The sequence below is a fragment of the Nannobrachium achirus genome (genome assembly GCF_963921795.1).
Source record: "Nannobrachium achirus genome assembly, chromosome: 12".
Lineage (NCBI taxonomy): Eukaryota > Metazoa > Chordata > Actinopteri > Myctophiformes > Myctophidae > Nannobrachium > Nannobrachium achirus.
This window is the reverse complement of record NC_137832.1, coordinates 20416098-20434103: the sequence shown is the minus strand read 5'-3', so window position 1 is coordinate 20434103 and position 18006 is coordinate 20416098. Positions and strand designations below refer to the sequence as shown.

General features: G+C 40.9%; 1 protein-coding gene across 1 annotated transcript; it reads left to right on the top strand.

Annotated features, from left to right (window-relative positions):
- Window positions 1-1866: 1866 nt before the first annotated feature.
- Window positions 1867-17428, top strand: rnf34a (ring finger protein 34a). The gene is made up of 7 exons (XM_080738238.1): window positions 1867-2005; window positions 3154-3372; window positions 7075-7464; window positions 8664-8726; window positions 10777-10978; window positions 11890-11919; window positions 14109-17428. Exons 1-7 carry the CDS (start codon window positions 2000-2002, stop codon window positions 14297-14299), a joined length of 1101 nt encoding a protein of 366 aa, XP_080594364.1. The 5' UTR covers window positions 1867-1999; the 3' UTR covers window positions 14300-17428.
- The last annotated feature ends 578 nt before the right edge of the window (window positions 17429-18006 follow it).

Below are 18006 nucleotides of genomic sequence, written 5' to 3'. Positions count from 1 at the left end.
ATATTTGCCCGACATCCTTCTGGTGGTGTCGTACAACTGTTTCATTTTTCTGTTTCTTGCTGTTTCCTCTGTTTCCTCTGAAATGACCATATATGGACATGGGACACACATTTTGCTTTTTGAAAAAGCCTATTCATTCTGGACTGATATTTTGCATGTACGGGACAGGAAAAACCTGTTCATTCTGGCCTGGAGTGACCATATATGGACATAAGGTAACATACATTGTGTTTTTGAAAAACCCTGTTCATTCTGGACTGAGATCACCATATATGGTAATTAAACGGACATTCTGTTTTTGAAAAAGCCTGTTCATTCTGGACTGAAATGACCATATATGGGCGTGATACACACAAAGCCATTCATTGGAAGCGGTTTTCACCGCTTCAAAAAAAAAAAAAAAACATGGCACGCCACTGATCACTCCTCTCTTCCGTGGAATCTTTCCCAGCCGAAAGCACCTCACAACAGTATTTTCATCCCACTCCTCAATCATCAACACTTTTTCCATTTGTTTCTTTGTTGCACATTGAATGACGACCATTCCACTGCATGTTATCCTTCCTTAATTCTCTTATTTTTCCAACTTTCTTGACAGTGCTCTTTCCTACTTCATGATTGAGGATCACTAAACACACTGTTCGTACTAGACACCGCTCTCATGCCAACCACATAATCCTCTTTCTTTTCCTTGTCATTTCCCAAATCAGGTGATTTCTTTCTCTTTTTGCTGTCAGTGTCAAGCCTCTCCTGTACTCTCTCCTCTACGTCCTCTCACGTCTCACCGTGTCCAAATGGCATCTGATTCACAAAAAAGTTGATCTAGTAGTGAAAATAAAGTTTCCCCAGGACTACAGTGTGTATAGGGCAACCACACTACTAGAAAAGATGCAATTGGAAATTGCAACTGTGGTTGCACACTTGCTTTATTCTACAGCAGGCTAACTGTCGTGAAGCTCGACCAATACTCGAGCTAACACCTCTCCCATCGATTCCCTATTGATTCACCTCTCCCATCGATTCCCTATTGATTCACCTCTCCCATTGATTCACCGTCCCCTCCCATTGATTCCCTATTGATTCACAAAAAAGTTTATCTAGAAGAATAAAGCTTCCCCAGGACTACACTAACTAGAAAAGATGCCATTGGAAATTGCAAGTGTGGTTGCTGACGTGACTATCTGCAGCAGGGCAGGCTAAACGTCATGAGAAGCTCGACCAATTGATTGCCTCCCATTGATTCCCTATTGATTCCCACTCCTCATTGATTCCCAATTGATTCCCTATCCCATTGGGTTCTCTTCCCATTCCCATTGATTTCCTAATGTTTTTCCACCAATTTCCAATTGCATCTGATTGAATGTAAAAACCCATTCACAAAAAAAGTGTATCTAGAAGAAGAATAAATAAAGTGTCTCCAGGACTATAGTGTGTTGCCACACTAATAAGTAATAATGACTTTATTTATTGCACCTTCTAGAGCGCGCGCGCGTGCCTGCGTGCGTGCGTGTGTGTGTTTGTTATGTGATACACATATCAGCAGAGCATATTATGCTGCTGCTGCTGTAAAGTACATTCGTTTTTCCAGACTGTCATATCTTTTAGTTTCCCGGAGTACCGCGCCCCCTCCCACCACCACCACTTTGCTTTAAAACTAGAGGGGAATCCATTAGATTAGATTAAATTAAATTACATAATGGGATAACGAGGTTGGTTGTAGTTGTCTAACCCCGCGTCACTCTCTAAAGTCAACAAACGCCAGCCAATCACAGCGCCGCCACCGCCCGGGCTATGGGTTCCAGATGCGATCTAGACGTCCCTCTCTCCGTGTTGTGATTGGTGCACTCCCTTGCACTCGCACTCATCGTTCGTTCGCGTTCTTTTGCAGCCGTTGGGAAATGTACAACAAGGTAGACAGTTGTTCATCTAAAGAAGCCAAGCTCCTTGTTGCAATGATTCGCCTATCGATCTGTTCCTACACATTACGCACGTTGGAGCAATGAAGGTACGATTCCATGAAATGTAGCACACATCAGTTGGTTTCCGACTGTTTGTTGGCTAACGGTAGCTAACGTAGCAAACCAGCTTCGTTTTGTTGTATCTGCCAGCTGGCATTAGGGTTAGCTTGCTGTGTTGTGTTGTGTTGTAACGTAACGTAATTAGTTAAGTGAAAGCATAGGTTGTCAAAATGTGTGGGGTTGGTCAGTGTGTAATATGTCTCAACTATGAATTATGTAGACCTACTAGGTTAAAGTATGTTTGTCTATCCCTGGTAAATTGTATAGTGACAAAAAACACTCAAGTATTGGGGACTACAATATTTTATTATAGTTTAATATCAAGAACCACATAAAATGCTTGTGTTTTGACAGTGTTTACTTTAACGATAATATATGGGGTGCCCAACATTACTATGCTCGTGTCGTCTGCCTTCCTTGTTTATGCTTTGAATTGTACCCAATCGGCTTTTATATGAGGTCATGTTTTGTCACTCATATATAAATGTGCAATAACCTGTGTATCCAAGGCACGACACCTATTCATTTCAGGTTGATTTAGTTTTGCACAGATGGGACTCCCCTGAAGGCAGACAAACAACAGACTTGAATATCATCATAGTCACTGACTGTCATATCTTCAAGTCTGGATATAGTATATACACATTACACATTATTACAACATCAGAGGCTGCCACTAGATAACATAGAGGAAATTCTCGGATTGGTCGAGCCTAATTGTCATGTGAAGCTCGACCAATCCGCGAGCAACAGTAAACAAGCCAACATAAAGTTTAAGTGTATAGAGAGTATCTGCACATTTCTAAAGTGAGAATTTAAGGACTATTAGTGCCTCTAAAATGACAAATTAAACATTGGCCAAATTGTCAAATATTAGAGGCAGAAATTATGAAAATAGCCAATCTACATGCTCACAACGCAGCGTTGTGAGCATGTAGATGTGTTATTTTCACAATAGAATCGTGTTATACAAAATGTAACGAGCAGTTGAGAACTCTTCTCGTTAGGGTGGGGATTAAAATATGATTCTTTCTGGGGGTCGCGGCCTGTAGAACCTCTGCTCTAGGCAACCAACCACACTAATTAAATGCATTATTATATTATAAACAGTTATCTCTTTTCTTTTGAATGCCAGGCAGGGGCCACGTCCATGTGGGCTTCATGCTGTGGTCTGCTGAACGAAGTCATGGGCACAGGGGCAGTTAGAGGCCAGCAGCCAGGGTTTGGCGCCGGTGCTGGACCCTTCCGCTTTGCCCCCAGCGCGGGGTATTCCACATATCCGCCCACAACCTCAGGGAGCCCCAGTGTTGTGTGCAAGGCCTGTGGCCAGGCCTTCTCCGTCTTCAGAAGGAAGGTGCGTTCCGGAGCCGGTGTGATCATCAACCAGGGCTATCCTGTGATGATAATCAAGTGTGAACGCTTTACATTTTGTTAATACATGTTCAGGAAGTAGCTTTATGCCAACTTAATGCAGAAGAATGGAATCTTTTGGTTTATAGGGTTAGGGTCATTTAGTCATTTAGTCATTTACAACGCGTGTCGCATCTAAAACCCACCACGATACAGTTAAGATCCGCCTGCGGAAGCTTGTGATTGGCTAAACGGGAGGTAGGGACTCGGGAGCGCTCCGTTGTGTTCACTTTTGCCACGCGGAGGTGCCGAAAGTAGGGGGGAAGATTTACTATTCTGGCCCCCTGGTTTACAACGTCTTAACGGTGCTGAGTCAGCTCATGTAACCTTCGCAACGCTCGACACAGCCACTCGCTTGCTACCGCTCGCTCGGCGGTGTCTCACGTGGATCAAGGTCGCCTGAGACAGCGCGCCTCCGTCATCTCCACCGAAAACAAGCGCCCCTTTACAAGAACCTAACTGTACCGTGGTGGGTTGAGAATTCACACATTTACAACACAAGGGCAGCCTGTCCTGTTTGTGTGTGGGGGGTGTTAATGGAAAATGTATTGCAATTCCACCTTCCTTTTTGTGAAAGTGAGAAGTGCCACGGTGTGTTGATGAAATAAGCCCAAACTTGAAGCACTGTTCCAAAGGGATGTTTCTTATTCAGAATCGGTGGTTATGCTTATGGTACAATTTTATATGTACTAGTAATATGATTTGTCCTCTGAGACACTCAAGGAGAGCGACGTCTTTTTCAGCTACTACAGTCTGGCCATGGCAGACTGTATTATTAGTCAGAAATGGAAACAGCACAAGTCATACACTTGATCGGTGTAAAAGGATAATGCAAAAACACGTCCTGTGGACCATTGAGGTCCTATATATTCCATTCATCAACGTAGCATAAAAAATAACACCAAAATACAATTATCATCAAACATAAACACTATGTACAGAGTAGAAAAAGGGGGGTAAAAAAAGAAAGGAAGTTTCAAGGAAGAAAGGTTTGCTGTCACAATCCATTAGATCTGCCTTGCTGCATCTGATGTTGTGCGTTAGTACGTAATTGCACCAGTCATCAAATGCAATTTTTGATTGATGCAAAGCTCATGTTTATTCAATTCACAATCTATTGCAAAACACTGTTTTATTCAGCAAGAAGACATCGTTTTGATGAATCCCGTGGCAACTTCCTGAACTGCACACAGTTCATTATTTCAGTGTTGTTGTTACGTGAATAAATCAGTTTGCAGCTTCATAACATGGCGACTGCCTCCATGAGTAACGTAAGGGGGGGAAATACTATAAAAAAAATGTACTGTTTAACTCAGTTGTTCTTAACCTTTTCGGGCCTCGACCCCCAAAATAATCCTATTTTAACTGGGGACCACCCCCCCCCACCCTGACAAGCACTAAGAGTTGAGGCATTACATTTTGCATAACACAATTTTATTGTGAAAATAGCAGATGAGCATGTAGATCGTCTATTTTCACAATATTTGACAATAAGGCCAATGTTTAATTTGTAATTTTAGAGGCATTACAAAGTCCTTAAATTGTCACTTTAGAAATGTGCATTTACCCTCTACACTTAAACCTTTTGTCGGTTTGTTTACTGTTGAGTGAGAAAACAATGTTGCACATTAAGTTAATCATCTGGGAACCCCCCAAAATAATTTGGGGACCCCTCTGGGAGTCCCAACCCACAGGTTAAGAAACACTGGTTTAACTGATGGTATTAATGGTTAATTATTAATATCATTACATTAACATTTAACATGCGTCCTGAATATACTGATCTTTGGTGAGAATGCGCCACTGGATGATTTGCAGAAGGAGACAGAAGGACTGCATGTAGATTTCTGTAATATCTTTTTGGAGGGCAGTATTATGTTCATATGGCACCAGGTTAGCATTCAATTACTGCTGTCTGAACCTTGTGCAGCGCTTTCTCATGCCAGCTGAGAATCTAATCCCTCAGCTCGCATTCATTACTGTTTGATGTTTGTCACTTAAAAAGAAATAGGCTGCAGTCTGCCTCTGTGTCGGGGTTAGAGGAGCAGATGTGGATGGTTAAAAACATGCAGCATATTCAGTACTGACATCGATATGCTTGCTTTCCACAGGACTTGGTTTGTTTGTGCAGCTTCTCTATACCTCTGTCATGTACACCATATACTGCAACGCAAAGAGTGCATAGGAGAAAATGTTCTAATTTTGGGTATTGAATGAATCGTGATCCTTTTTAGCTTCTCCCATGAATGATTTATGGAGATGCCAAACATAGCATATTGCACAGCAGAAAGCTGTGCTATTGCTGATGGGGCGGCCGTAGTTGAGAGGGTAGAGACTAGAGAAGAGGCCGCCTGGGAAACAGAAGGTCCCCGGTTCGCGCCCCTGGCCCTGGTCTGAAATGTCCCTGAGCAAGACACGTAACGCTGCCTCCATAGCTCCCGCTGCTCCCGATTAGGGATGGGACGATATGAGAATTTCATATCACGATTATTGTGACAAAAGAAGTCGTGATTTACGATATTATCACGATAATCGAAATCCATTATCCTGGGGTGGAACATTTGCCAAAAAATAGCAGATCTACAAGCTTACGAGCTTGTAGATCGGCTATTGTTTGGCAAAGACATTTGGTAGAGAGTGAAAAAAGACATCAAAGGCATCAATGACGTATATTATAAGTACCTTTTGCCAATTATAGAGGGTTTAAGTGGCACTGGATATGGAGCGATATGGATATTTATATCACGATAAATTAAATCTCCACAATACGACTATCCTGAGTGTTTTTTATCATGATAAACGATAATATCCCGTATCGTCCCATCCCAGTGACAAATTCTGCAAAAGAATGCAGACAAAATATATTCGCTCAAGCCTCAGTCAATCGTTTTTGGAGCTGTGTGAAGCACAGGCTCCCTATACGTGGCCGTGTGGGTCTGTCTGTGTGTCTGTCTGTGTGTCTGTCTGTCTGTGTGTCTGTATGTAGCCTGAACTTCCTAAACTTCGGCACGCTACTAGTCCCACAGTTTTGCCACCACACACTCGCGCCATATGTCAAATCGACCGGCTTACTCGGGAATCATGGGCTAGTAACTTGCTAAGAGAAAGGTTCAATAGTTTAATTGATATTAATTTATTAGTGAATTAATTTTCCCCATTGACTTATAATGGGAATCGCAAAAACTCACATTCAATTATTTGTCTCTCGCAAACCATAGGGGCTAGAGTTTCAAGACTTGGAGAGGAGGTTCATAATGATTTCAAGGATTAAATAAAAAATAATTGTGTCATTTGGCCGCATGGTGGCGCCATAACACCCCACTTTACGTTTTGGCCTGTAACTCTTGAACCGTAGGTCGGAAAATTAAAAATATTTTTTCCCTGGATTCCTTGGGTCATGACGCATCTCCCCATATAGGCCACGCCCATTTGCGCCATGATAGATTTTCCGCCATCTTGAATTTTCTCCAAAACACACTTTTTGCTCCTTTTCCTACACATTTTCTTCAAATGTCACAAAAATCGGTACACATGATCCACATACACACACACACACACACACACACACACACACACACACACACACACACACACACACACAGCTCCACTTCACACGGGTGTGATTTTTTTCTTTTGTTTTACACAGCATATCTGCTGTGAGTGTAAGAAGAGCTTCTGTTCGCTCTGCTCCGTGCTGCAAGAGACTCTGCGCATTTGTGCCACCTGTCACCTACTGAAGGCCACGGCCTTCCAGAGGCCGCAGCTCATGCGCCTACGCGTCAAAGACCTCCGCCAGTACCTGCTGCTGCGCAACATCCCCACAGACACCTGCAGGGAGAAGGAGGACCTGGTGGACCTGGTGCTGTGCCACCAGGGTCCCGAGGAGGAAGACGAGGACGCCGACACGGCCAGCCTGACGTCCCGCTCTCTCTACACGCCGCCTCCGTCAGCCGCCCAGTCTGCCACAGAGCTGTCTGCCCTCGCTACCTTCCAGGAGGAGCCACTCAGCAGGAGCGACAGCTCGGATAACAACCAGGTAGAAAGAATTACAGTACTGGAAAAGTTTTGGAATTCATCAAGGGTCCTGGAAGGTCCTGGAAAAAATAGCTATGCATTGTCTTTGGTTATTGATTTTGTTAATACCTCGGAAATGACAAATTAAACATGGGCCAAATTGTCAAATATTAGAGCCAGAAATTGTGAAAATAGCCGATCTACATGCGTTGTGTGCATCTAGATCTGCTATATTCAAAATAGAACAGTGTTTTACAAAATTCCTCAACTCTTAGTGCTCGTCAGGGTGCCGGGTCCCCAGTTAAATTATGATTTTTTCCGGGGTCACAGCCTGAAAAGGTTGAGAACCACTGCCATACACTACCTGTCTTTGGGCAGGTAGTTGTTATATATATATTATATTGAGCTGAATTATTGTTATATAGTCCTGGAAATTGGGTTAAATATTCTGGAAAGGTTTTGGAAAAGCTTTGGAAATGAATTGGTAAAAATGTGTGGGAACCCTGATGGGAGGATAAGACCAGCTTTAACTACTTCAGAGGGTATTTCACTTTTATTTAAACACATCTGCGGTCATTTTGACGTCTAGTTGGGCTTGTGCACAAGCCTCCTTGACCTACTATTTAAATCATTCTCAAAATAATTTCAAAGATAGCAGGTGTCGCGATGTGGTATGTTGTGAGCTCATATAGATCTGTTTTTTGGGAAGATTTGTGAAACAATTTTAATCCCACAACAGTGAGATGGTGCTAAATGTTTTCACTGTTTTTTTTAGGTCGGTTCATGTTACCAACCAGTCATTTGTCACAGGAAGTCATTTGGAAGTTCTGTTGGGGAAACGTAATCGACTTAGAGGTTTATTAATAAAAAAGCAAGTTAAAGCTTAAAGAGAGAAAAACAAAAAGTTAGTAAAATATACGTTTTCTCCAGTCCAACGCATCCAAAGAGAGAGAAGGAACGAGAGGTTTGAATTATCTCTCGTTAGAGTTGTCACTCTTAAGTAGCCAAGATCCACTATAAATACTTGTACCTGTTCTACTTAGGGAGCAGTAAGCTTTTCTATGAATGGATGGTAAGAACAAAGTATTGTTGTCTACCCAGGTATCAATGGTCCCAGCCAAGGACTAGTCCTAATCCTTTCATTGGCTTGTCTTGGCCAAAGAAATAGTGTGCTATCCTTGTAGCGCACAATAACATCTGTGTTTGTTGTTTATGTTGCAGGATATAGGTGATGCCACATCAGTCTCCCTCCTCAACTTGGACCCCAGTGAACATACTCCTGAGGTGATCCATTTCTTAATAGGCTGCACAAGAAATAACTTTGACGCTATGTATTACAGTGCCCGCTTTGATCTTTGAGCAGGTGTATGACGCTAGAGAAAAATGTGTTATGAATATGGACAATTGGCTACATCTACTGTTTGAATTTACAGACTGCATTCTGATACGATTATTCTTTTCAGAGAGTAACGGGCTGTATGGGTGCTATACAGAATCCCTGACTAATCCAGTCTGGGCAAATCTTTGTAGAGACATTGTAGAGGCTTGGCATCCCCTGGCCATACTGTATGCATCTGTGACATGCCCACAGTTTACTTGCTAAATAATAACAATAACGATTTCGGTATTCTGTCTTAGTCGCAATGATTTCCCTCTCTGTTTCTTGATCAGAGATCACTATCTTCTTTAATCCCTGTCAAATGAATGTCATAAGTAATGCTCTGCATGCAATATTGACAATGTCTGTATAAATAATGTGATTGTCATTGAATCACAGTCCACATGACACCCCTTTTTGTGCAAAGTTGTTTTTCACCACATGGAAGAAAATAATATTAGGTTGAAGAAATTCAATGTCAATGCTTTGGATTCTTCAGTTTGAGTGTAATAATAGACTTCTCTAACGTGATTCGTATTGCACATCATCACCATAAAATGTAATTGAAACACTTTTGTCAGCCTCTTCCCAATAAGAAAATTACACAAAGTCCTTAATGTGCAAAAAGCCCCAATAAATAAAAGCAATAACAGAGTCATACAAATCCCAGACTTTAATTTTAGAACGGGATTCATGAAAATCGAAACGGACCAATAAAGAAAACGATATTGTTTTGTTTCATGGTTTATTATGGAACCGATGTGCACGTGCTTGAGTGCACGGGTCTCTTTTCCGCTATGTTGAATAATGCATAATGTGTACTCCATTGTACAGCAAATAGGGGTGTAACGATATAGTAACTGCATCGAAATATCGTTTTTAATTAAAGAAATTGAAGTAAATCGAAATGAAAACGGCTAAAATTGAATCGTATCGTTTAAATTTGTATCGAATCGAATCGGCAGTGCAAATAATCGATTGTATCGATACTGCCTACTTGTGCATTGTATTTAGCATTTTTAAGAAGAAAATATGAAAAGGAGAGGTTTAATTACTTTTCCTTTCCATATAGCTATACTGGTCTATTGATAAATGAGTGTAATCTCTGGGTTCATGTCAAGGTGCAGGTTTGTCAATATACAGTGTCCATGTATTTGGCAGATAATCACTGTGTTTACTTATTTATATCCATAATAATACATGTTTCCCTTAAAAACCTGCACTATCCACACTTTTCACACAGATTTAAATTCTTTGCTAAATAGTTACTATATTTTAAATCATTGAATCGAATCGTATCGTATCACCATGAATGAACTGATATCGTCCATGTATCGTCAACCGTGTATCGTGATATGTATCGAATCGCTATTAACCCATTTAGGCCTGAACACATTATGACGCAATATTTTATGCTTTAAATATAAAAAAAATAGCAGATATACAAGCTCACAGCGCGGCACCGAGTGCCGCGCTGCGAGCTTGTAGATCTGCTATTTTTGAAAAATCATGAAAATTAGAATTTTGACCCGATTCTATAAGTGTCTTTTGAATCCTTCTAAGATTTTTGGAAAAACCCTATGTTTCTATGTCAGCAATCTGGCCAGCCATCGTCAAAGAAAAGGTCCTTTTCATTTAACTGGAGCTCAGTTAGTCTGTTCTTGAGGACCCCCAAAATGATATTTATTTGGCCACGGACCCGCCATCTCAAAATATTTAGTTCCAGGGACCACCCAGAAGCAAAATTTGAGTTACAAACGTTTGCTTTGAAAATACATACATTCAAAGATTTGCACACATTTTCACGACCAGTGAAAAATAGCAGATATACAAGCTCACAGCGCGGCACCGAGTGCCGCGCTGCGAGCTTGTAGATCTGCTATTTTTCACTGGTTAAAGCATTCAATAATTCTAGGCCTAAATGGGTTTAATCCAGCTCTCGTGCTGTCTATTCAGGTGAGCCCTCAGACACGGCGGCGGGCCAGGGCGTCCCTCTCCGACATCTCCAGTCTGAGGGACATCGAGGGCCTGACGGTCCGGCAGCTGAAGGAGATCCTGGCCAGGAACTTTGTCAACTATTCAGGGTGCTGTGAGAAATGGGAGCTAGTGGAGCGCGTCAGCAGGCTGTACAGAGAGACGGAGGAGAACAGGAAATCAAGTGGGTACTACTTATTGTCCTGTAACGCAGGGGTCTGAAAACGTTGAAGTTTTCAGGCCAAGGACCCCTTAGTTGAGAGAGAGAGAACACAACCTGTTCATAGATTCCATATAGTTTCATCGTTTAACAGCCCAATCAGTGTATTTTGGATTCATATCAATTTGTGTTTTCAGATGTTTACTTGAGCCGTCATTACCTAATAAGCTTGACCTTTTACTCTGTACTTAGTCTGCTCTTTTTCCCCTCTACACCAAACCGCTTTGCCGAAAATAGCCGATCTACAACCTCGAGCTTGTAGATCTGCTATTTTTGGCTACAGTTCTCAGAATATGGACACTAGGGTTCAAGTTGTTAATATAAAAAGGATTGGAAGATTTGGAGGACCCCCTGTACTAACTCTGAGGACCCCCTAGGGGTCCCGGACCCCCTGTTGAAGACCCCTGCTGTAACGTCCTTAAAGTGGGCTTGCCTTTTTGTTAAAATAAGTGTTGAATAGCTCTATATTCCCATCGCAATCACTGTTTTAAAGTGTTTGTTTAGAAACAGAGATCTCAATCTGTCTCCGGATTTCTTTAACAGAAAATATGTTTTCAGGTCGGAATACCAGTTTCATCCAATCGAAGAGAGAACTCATACAGGATAAAAGAAATGAAATTGGAACCGATGATCAAGCAAAGAATATATTATTATAAAATTGAAGCTGATAAATTGGATCTCTACATGATTGGAGGAAATTGGTGACCTCCCTGAAAATGTATTTTCTGTTTATTATAGACCTAGATAGATGAGGAGACAAAACATTTTATTAACACAAAATGTCACTTACAGCACCTTTTAATAATTGAGCATGCTATGAAAGCTAATGGTTACTCATTTAAAAAATCTGATTTGGCTTTTTTTTTTCTCTCCAGTGGAAAATGTGAGCGGTGCTATAACTGCAGGTAAGAGATTGAGCCTCTGTCTGTCTTAATAGAGTAATATTGATACTAATCCATGATAAATATATTATAATATATTTAAACAATAAAAACAAAACTAGCTAAATGAAATAAAATCGAAACTAAATACAAAAGGAAAAACGTGGTGTGAGGGAGATCAATAGATACCTCAAGTGAACTGGTGTCAAGGTGACCCGCTTCAATCCTTTTTTTTTTCAGAATTATTAACCATAGCAACTTTCACCCTGGCTTCCTTCTATTGGGGCATGTCATTGAAGGCGAAAAATGAATTTGTGTTGTGAGCTTGTAGATCCCTACATTATTTTGAATGGGGCTCGAACACATGGAAATTACCTCCTGTACCACTGATCTAATGTCTCATGCTTTATTCCCCCCACACACTCACACACACACAGTGGTTGCCTATCCACCTCCTATCTGCAACGGAGGTGCCATGGGAGGTAAGGTATACTAATACATAGCCACCGTTGTTGTTGACCCGGTCGTCACTTATGCCATCTGACTTGCCCGCTCCATTGTCTAGCGAGTGTCACCTGCCCATCTTTGCTTGCCACAGTCATTGCCACAGTCACCGTGATCCTTTGCTCATTGTCATGTGTGATGCAGTCCTGAATTGCTTCGTTCACGCTGTGTTGTCAACATGAGTGATGTGTATTTTCATCGTGCATGAGAGTAGCCAGCCTCTCTGCTGGTATATCAGGAAAAACATGAAATAGACTTTCTCTTTTGTCATAGATGAGAATTGGTTTATCCATTATCCTATTCTACTTAACCCATTTAGGCCTAGACTTATTGAATGCTTTAACCAGTGAGAAATAGCAGATATACAAGCTCACAGCGCGGCACTGAGTGCCTATTTTTGAAAAAGTCGTAAAAATGTGAGCAAATCTTTCAATATATGTATTTTTTAAAGCGAACGTTTGTAACTCAAATTTTGCTTCTGGGTGGTCCCTGGAACTAAATATTTTGAGATGCGGGTCCGTTTTTTCAATAGTTAAAGCATAAAATAATGATACACAATACAGTGTAGCCGTTCTGAATGGGTTAAAAGGCCCATTTTGTCCACCTGTTCTTTGTCATGCACAGAAGGCATAGAGGAGCATGAACCATCCTTTGTTTAATCTGACGGCTCTGAGATGAATGGGCTCAGAATTGCAATATTTTTTTGGCCATTCACTCCCCTTACCTCACACACCTGTCAGTGATAAAGATTGGCCAGTTGTCATGGAAACACCTTGTCATGAAGCCGTAATGAGATGATGATGACATTTTCCTGGAATTGGTTTTTCCCCTGTGGCTTACTACACCAAGCACAACCACGCCAAGATAAGTCATTCTGTCTAAGGCCAGTTATTTTAAAAAACAAAACAAAAAAAACAACCTTGTTACACTTCATGGCATGCTGTGCTTCATGCAGTGTTCCAAGCTTTCTACTTTTACAGTTCAAGACTATTACTATCCCAAATGGTACATCTGGTTTGCAGCAAAGCGTGTAACAGTACATTTTCCTAAAACAAACAAATATAAAGAAAAACACATGATCCATTAAATGAAAACATTAAGATGACAATTTCAAGTGCAGTAAACAGTCATCCCTGCGGGGGTATGGCATCTCAACTGAACGAGAAATTCAATCTGTTAGATTTAAGCCTGATTTATAATTCATCGTATGACGGTGTAATGCGACAAAAAAGAAAAACCTCGATCTACAAGCTCACAGTGCATTTGTGGATTCACCACATTGTGAGCTTGCAGGTCGGCTATTTTGGCACACAACTCGCATCATACGACGGGTCATAAATTAGACATTAGACTGGTCGCTTGAAACCACAGGCTAAAGTGACGGGTTCAAACCAGGCACGCAATGGATGACTAGTACTGTATATCGTCACTGTCGGGCAGAAACCTCGTATCTCAAATGTGTTCTTTCGCAAGTGTGTTCTTTCGCAAGTAAAGCACAAAAGTAGTGAAAACAGGCGATCTACAAGCACACAACGCCTTGCGGTGCGAGGCGTTGTGTGCTTGCAGATCGGCTGTTTTCACTAGTTTAAATCATTTCTAAAATGATAAATGCAAAACGAACGGTTTTGGACATACAAGGTTTTCACCCGACAACGACGATATGATGCCGTGTTGACGTTCCACTCTGTGTCTTTTGTTTTTCATGGCAGACGGTGACAGGGGTCAGCTGACGACTCACGCTGATGACAACCTCTGCAGGATCTGCATGGACGCCGTGATAGACTGCGTCCTCCTGGAGTGCGGCCACATGGTCACGTGCACCAAGTGTGGCAAGAGGATGAGTGAGTGCCCGATATGCAGGCAGTACGTCGTGAGGGCCGTGCACGTCTTCAAGTCCTAATGCACCGCAACACTGCTCCAAACCCCCCCGTCACCCGTCATCCTTCTTCACAGAAGAAATGCGTCTGTTAGTCAGGGGCCCACAAGCCCAAACGCTCAAGGAATAGGGTTGAACCTGTGATCTCTTGCCGTACTTTTTATTCAAAAAAAGTTAAAAATAAAATAAAAAAAAGTGATGATTCATCACTTTTCACAGTTTTCTGGGGCCGAATTTAGCCCAAGGAATGTTTTTCATGCAAAACAAACGCTTGCAATGGATTCAGAATCATGAAGAACCCCTAGTTTGACCCCTCACATGCTACTTAAAGCAGATGTTTTTCTTTCTAAAATATTTTTCTGTTCCTGTGTAGTGGAGTCAGTGGGACAGTGAATATGCAAAGAAAATATATATACAGATTTTTTTTGCGATGTTTCCGGCAGAGCAGACCTCTTTTTCTGTGGACCTTAATGACCAAACTAATAAGACTACTGAAATAAAAAGTACGGCAAGACATCACCGGTCATCTCACATTCTGGGTGAGTGGGTCCCTGGCTATGTGTGGGCTGCGTGTGTCACGAGGAGACGAGACTGTACCTTAACCCCCTCAGCCACGCAGCTCAGCAAAGTCTCACCCGATTGCCCCCCAAATATGTTTTATTTGTGGATGTTTAATGTTTATATACCCACTTCACCCTCTCACGTTATTTGCACATTGAATAGTAAATAATATGAGAAATGTGTTCTTATCATTTTGACCCTGAATTTTGACCTTCTAGTATGACCAATGAAAATATGAATTAACCCAGGACTTATCCGTAATTATTCATTCCACTACTAAACATATCTGTAACATTGTTCATTCCTGAAACGTCTGTGATGCTTTTCTTATAGCCGGGGATCCAGTCCCTCATAATGGGAGGGGACCTGTGATGTTCTGCCGCACTTTTTATTTCTGTTTTATCTATTAGTTTGGTCATTAAGGTCCACAGAATGAGAGGCCTGCTCTGCCGGAAACTTCGCGAAAAAAAGTTATGGCCATTTGTATATTCACTGTCCCATTGACTCCACTAGAAATATTTTAAAAAGAAAATAAATCTGCTTTGAGTAGCATGTGAGGGGTCAAACTAGGGGTTCTTCATCATTCTGAATCCATTGCAAGCATTTGTTTTGCATGAAAAACATTCCTTGGGCAAAATTCTGGCCATCCAAAACTGTGAAAAGTGGAAAAAAAAGTGATGACTCATCACTTTTCACAGTGTTTGGGGGCCAATATTTTGCCCAAGGAATGTTTTTCATGCAAAACAAATGCTTGTAATGGATTCAGAATGATGAAGAACCCCTAGTTTGACGCCTCACATGCTACTTAAAGCAGATTTTTAATGTATTCTTTTATATTTCTATTGGAGTCAATGGGACAGTGAATATACAAATGGCCATAACTTTTTTTCGCAATGTTTCCGGCAGAGCAGGCCTCTCATTCTGTGGACCTTAATGACCAAACTAATAGATAAAACAGAAATAAAAAGTGCGGCAGAACATCACAGGTTCAACCCTATTCCTTGAGCTTTTGGGCATGTGGATCCCCGACTATTACCTGTGTTTTAACCTGAAGAGGAATGTGTGGCACGCGACCATGTGCGATCTTGTCTAATGCAATTTCTCGCTCTCAGATCTGCCTATGAACTGTAGCTAGCACTGCTCTATTGTCTGAGAATCTCCAGCAGGGCACTTCTCTTTAACAATTGCTGCAATTGACTTACATATCTTAGTAAGGTTCGAGGACAAACACATGGAGCTTCGCTGCATAATAGAGTATGGGTGAGTCGACTAGGTGCCAAATAAGGGGAAATCCCGTCATGCTTCTCACTTCTCTGATCTGCCTGTGGTTGCTAGTGTGTGTGCGGCTGTTGAGCGCCAATTTAGCATGTTCTACCAGAAAGCACTTTTTTAGTATCAGACACTGTACTAATGCACCACCGCTCACATGCAACTGCGAAGTATAACCTGTGATAAATGGTGTTTGAGATGGCATGTCTTTCACAATGGCATCATATTCATGAGTACCTGCTAGACATTGAACTGCTTTATTTTGATTAATTTCTTTGAAGGTTGACTTGATATCAATATTATGCAAAGGCGGAAAAGCAACATGAGCTCACTGCTTCCAAAATGTATTAATCCAATTGAAAGACACATAATCATTCACTTGCTAGACTATATTTGAGCCACTTCAGCAAATAATTGGCACTGATATCCACTTAATAGAAATAGTTAATTATGTCAAATCTACCCAGATGAATCAAGTCTACCTATGGTTGGTATCAGAGAGATGAGATCTTGAAATCCAACATACACAGTAAAACATCCTTGGTGTTGATATCTCTAAGGGTCCATTTGGTTCGATTTGTACACTCTAGGAGTTAAATAAACACTTAGTATTTTACTAATGGCAATATATGGCCTCTCCTCTGCCACACCCTGTGTCAGCATGCGAGTGTTGAGACGAGGAACACGGTGCTATTTCATTAAATCATCTTCCGTTTTCTGTGAGTGGATGTGGTTTGTCTTTTTTTTTTCTTTCTCCTTTTTTGTGTGGTTGTATATGGGAGTGGATTGAAGTGTCTTAATGCTTTTAAAGTTTTATTTCATGTAGTTGTAAAATATTGAACTAACTATTCAAAGATATAGCAACAAGTTTACTGACACCTGTGGTATGGATAGTATATAAAAGAAAATGACTTGCTGTACAGTTGCATATATTATCACTGAGATGTATATATCTATTTTTTCCATTTGATTTAAAATGTGTAATATCAGATTATTGAAATGGCCCCTCAGATTGGGTTAGTTTATTACTAAAGAATTGTTTTACTGTCAAGTGATTTGAAATGTGTTAAAACTGCATAGGTTTGCTTGAAGTGTCTGTCCCTATTGGATAACCAGAGCATGACATTGTTTGCCTGTGTGGTGGTGATGGGTTTGAGACATGCTACACCTACATGATCTGATCTCCTGTCCCGCTCATTGCAAAACATCAAAGTCTGTACTGTAATCAACACAAAGTCAACATTGCTATCTCAGAAAAGGATGTCCCATATAATCAAATACAGTAGCTCAGCAGGTTGCACTTTCCCTGGGAAAGGGTGTAATTGTGTGCAAGGTCTGTTCTTTGTATTTGGGAATGTTGAACTTTTTATTTTGGTAATTAAAACGATTTTATTCAAAGTTGTGTTTTGGCATAATTAAAGAGTTGCACATTTAGTTTATGGTCACATGGGAGTTTCTACACTACAGTCGGAACAGAAGGCTGGGGAGTCGTGTTATGCTACATCACAGATCGTGCTACAACAGCATTCTTAGGGCTGTCACAATTATTACATAATCGTCTAATCGTGATTATTTGACGTTATAGCAAATATTTTGTCATAATCGTGAATGTTGAAAAATTACCGAAATAGTGGAAATGGCAGATCTACAAGCTCGGCTATTTCCACTATCAAAGTTATTTTTTAAGTAGTAAGTTGTCAAATATGTCAGTCATTTCTTTGTATATTTAGATTATGTGTCATATCTGCCATGTACAACTTCAAAGCCCAAAAGCCAAACAGAAATGTAATTATCAACGACAAAAACACAATTAAATCGTTAATCGCCAATTATTTGAGTGACAATTAATCGTCATATAAAATGTCATATCGTGACAGCCCTAAGCATTCTGAAAAGATTGT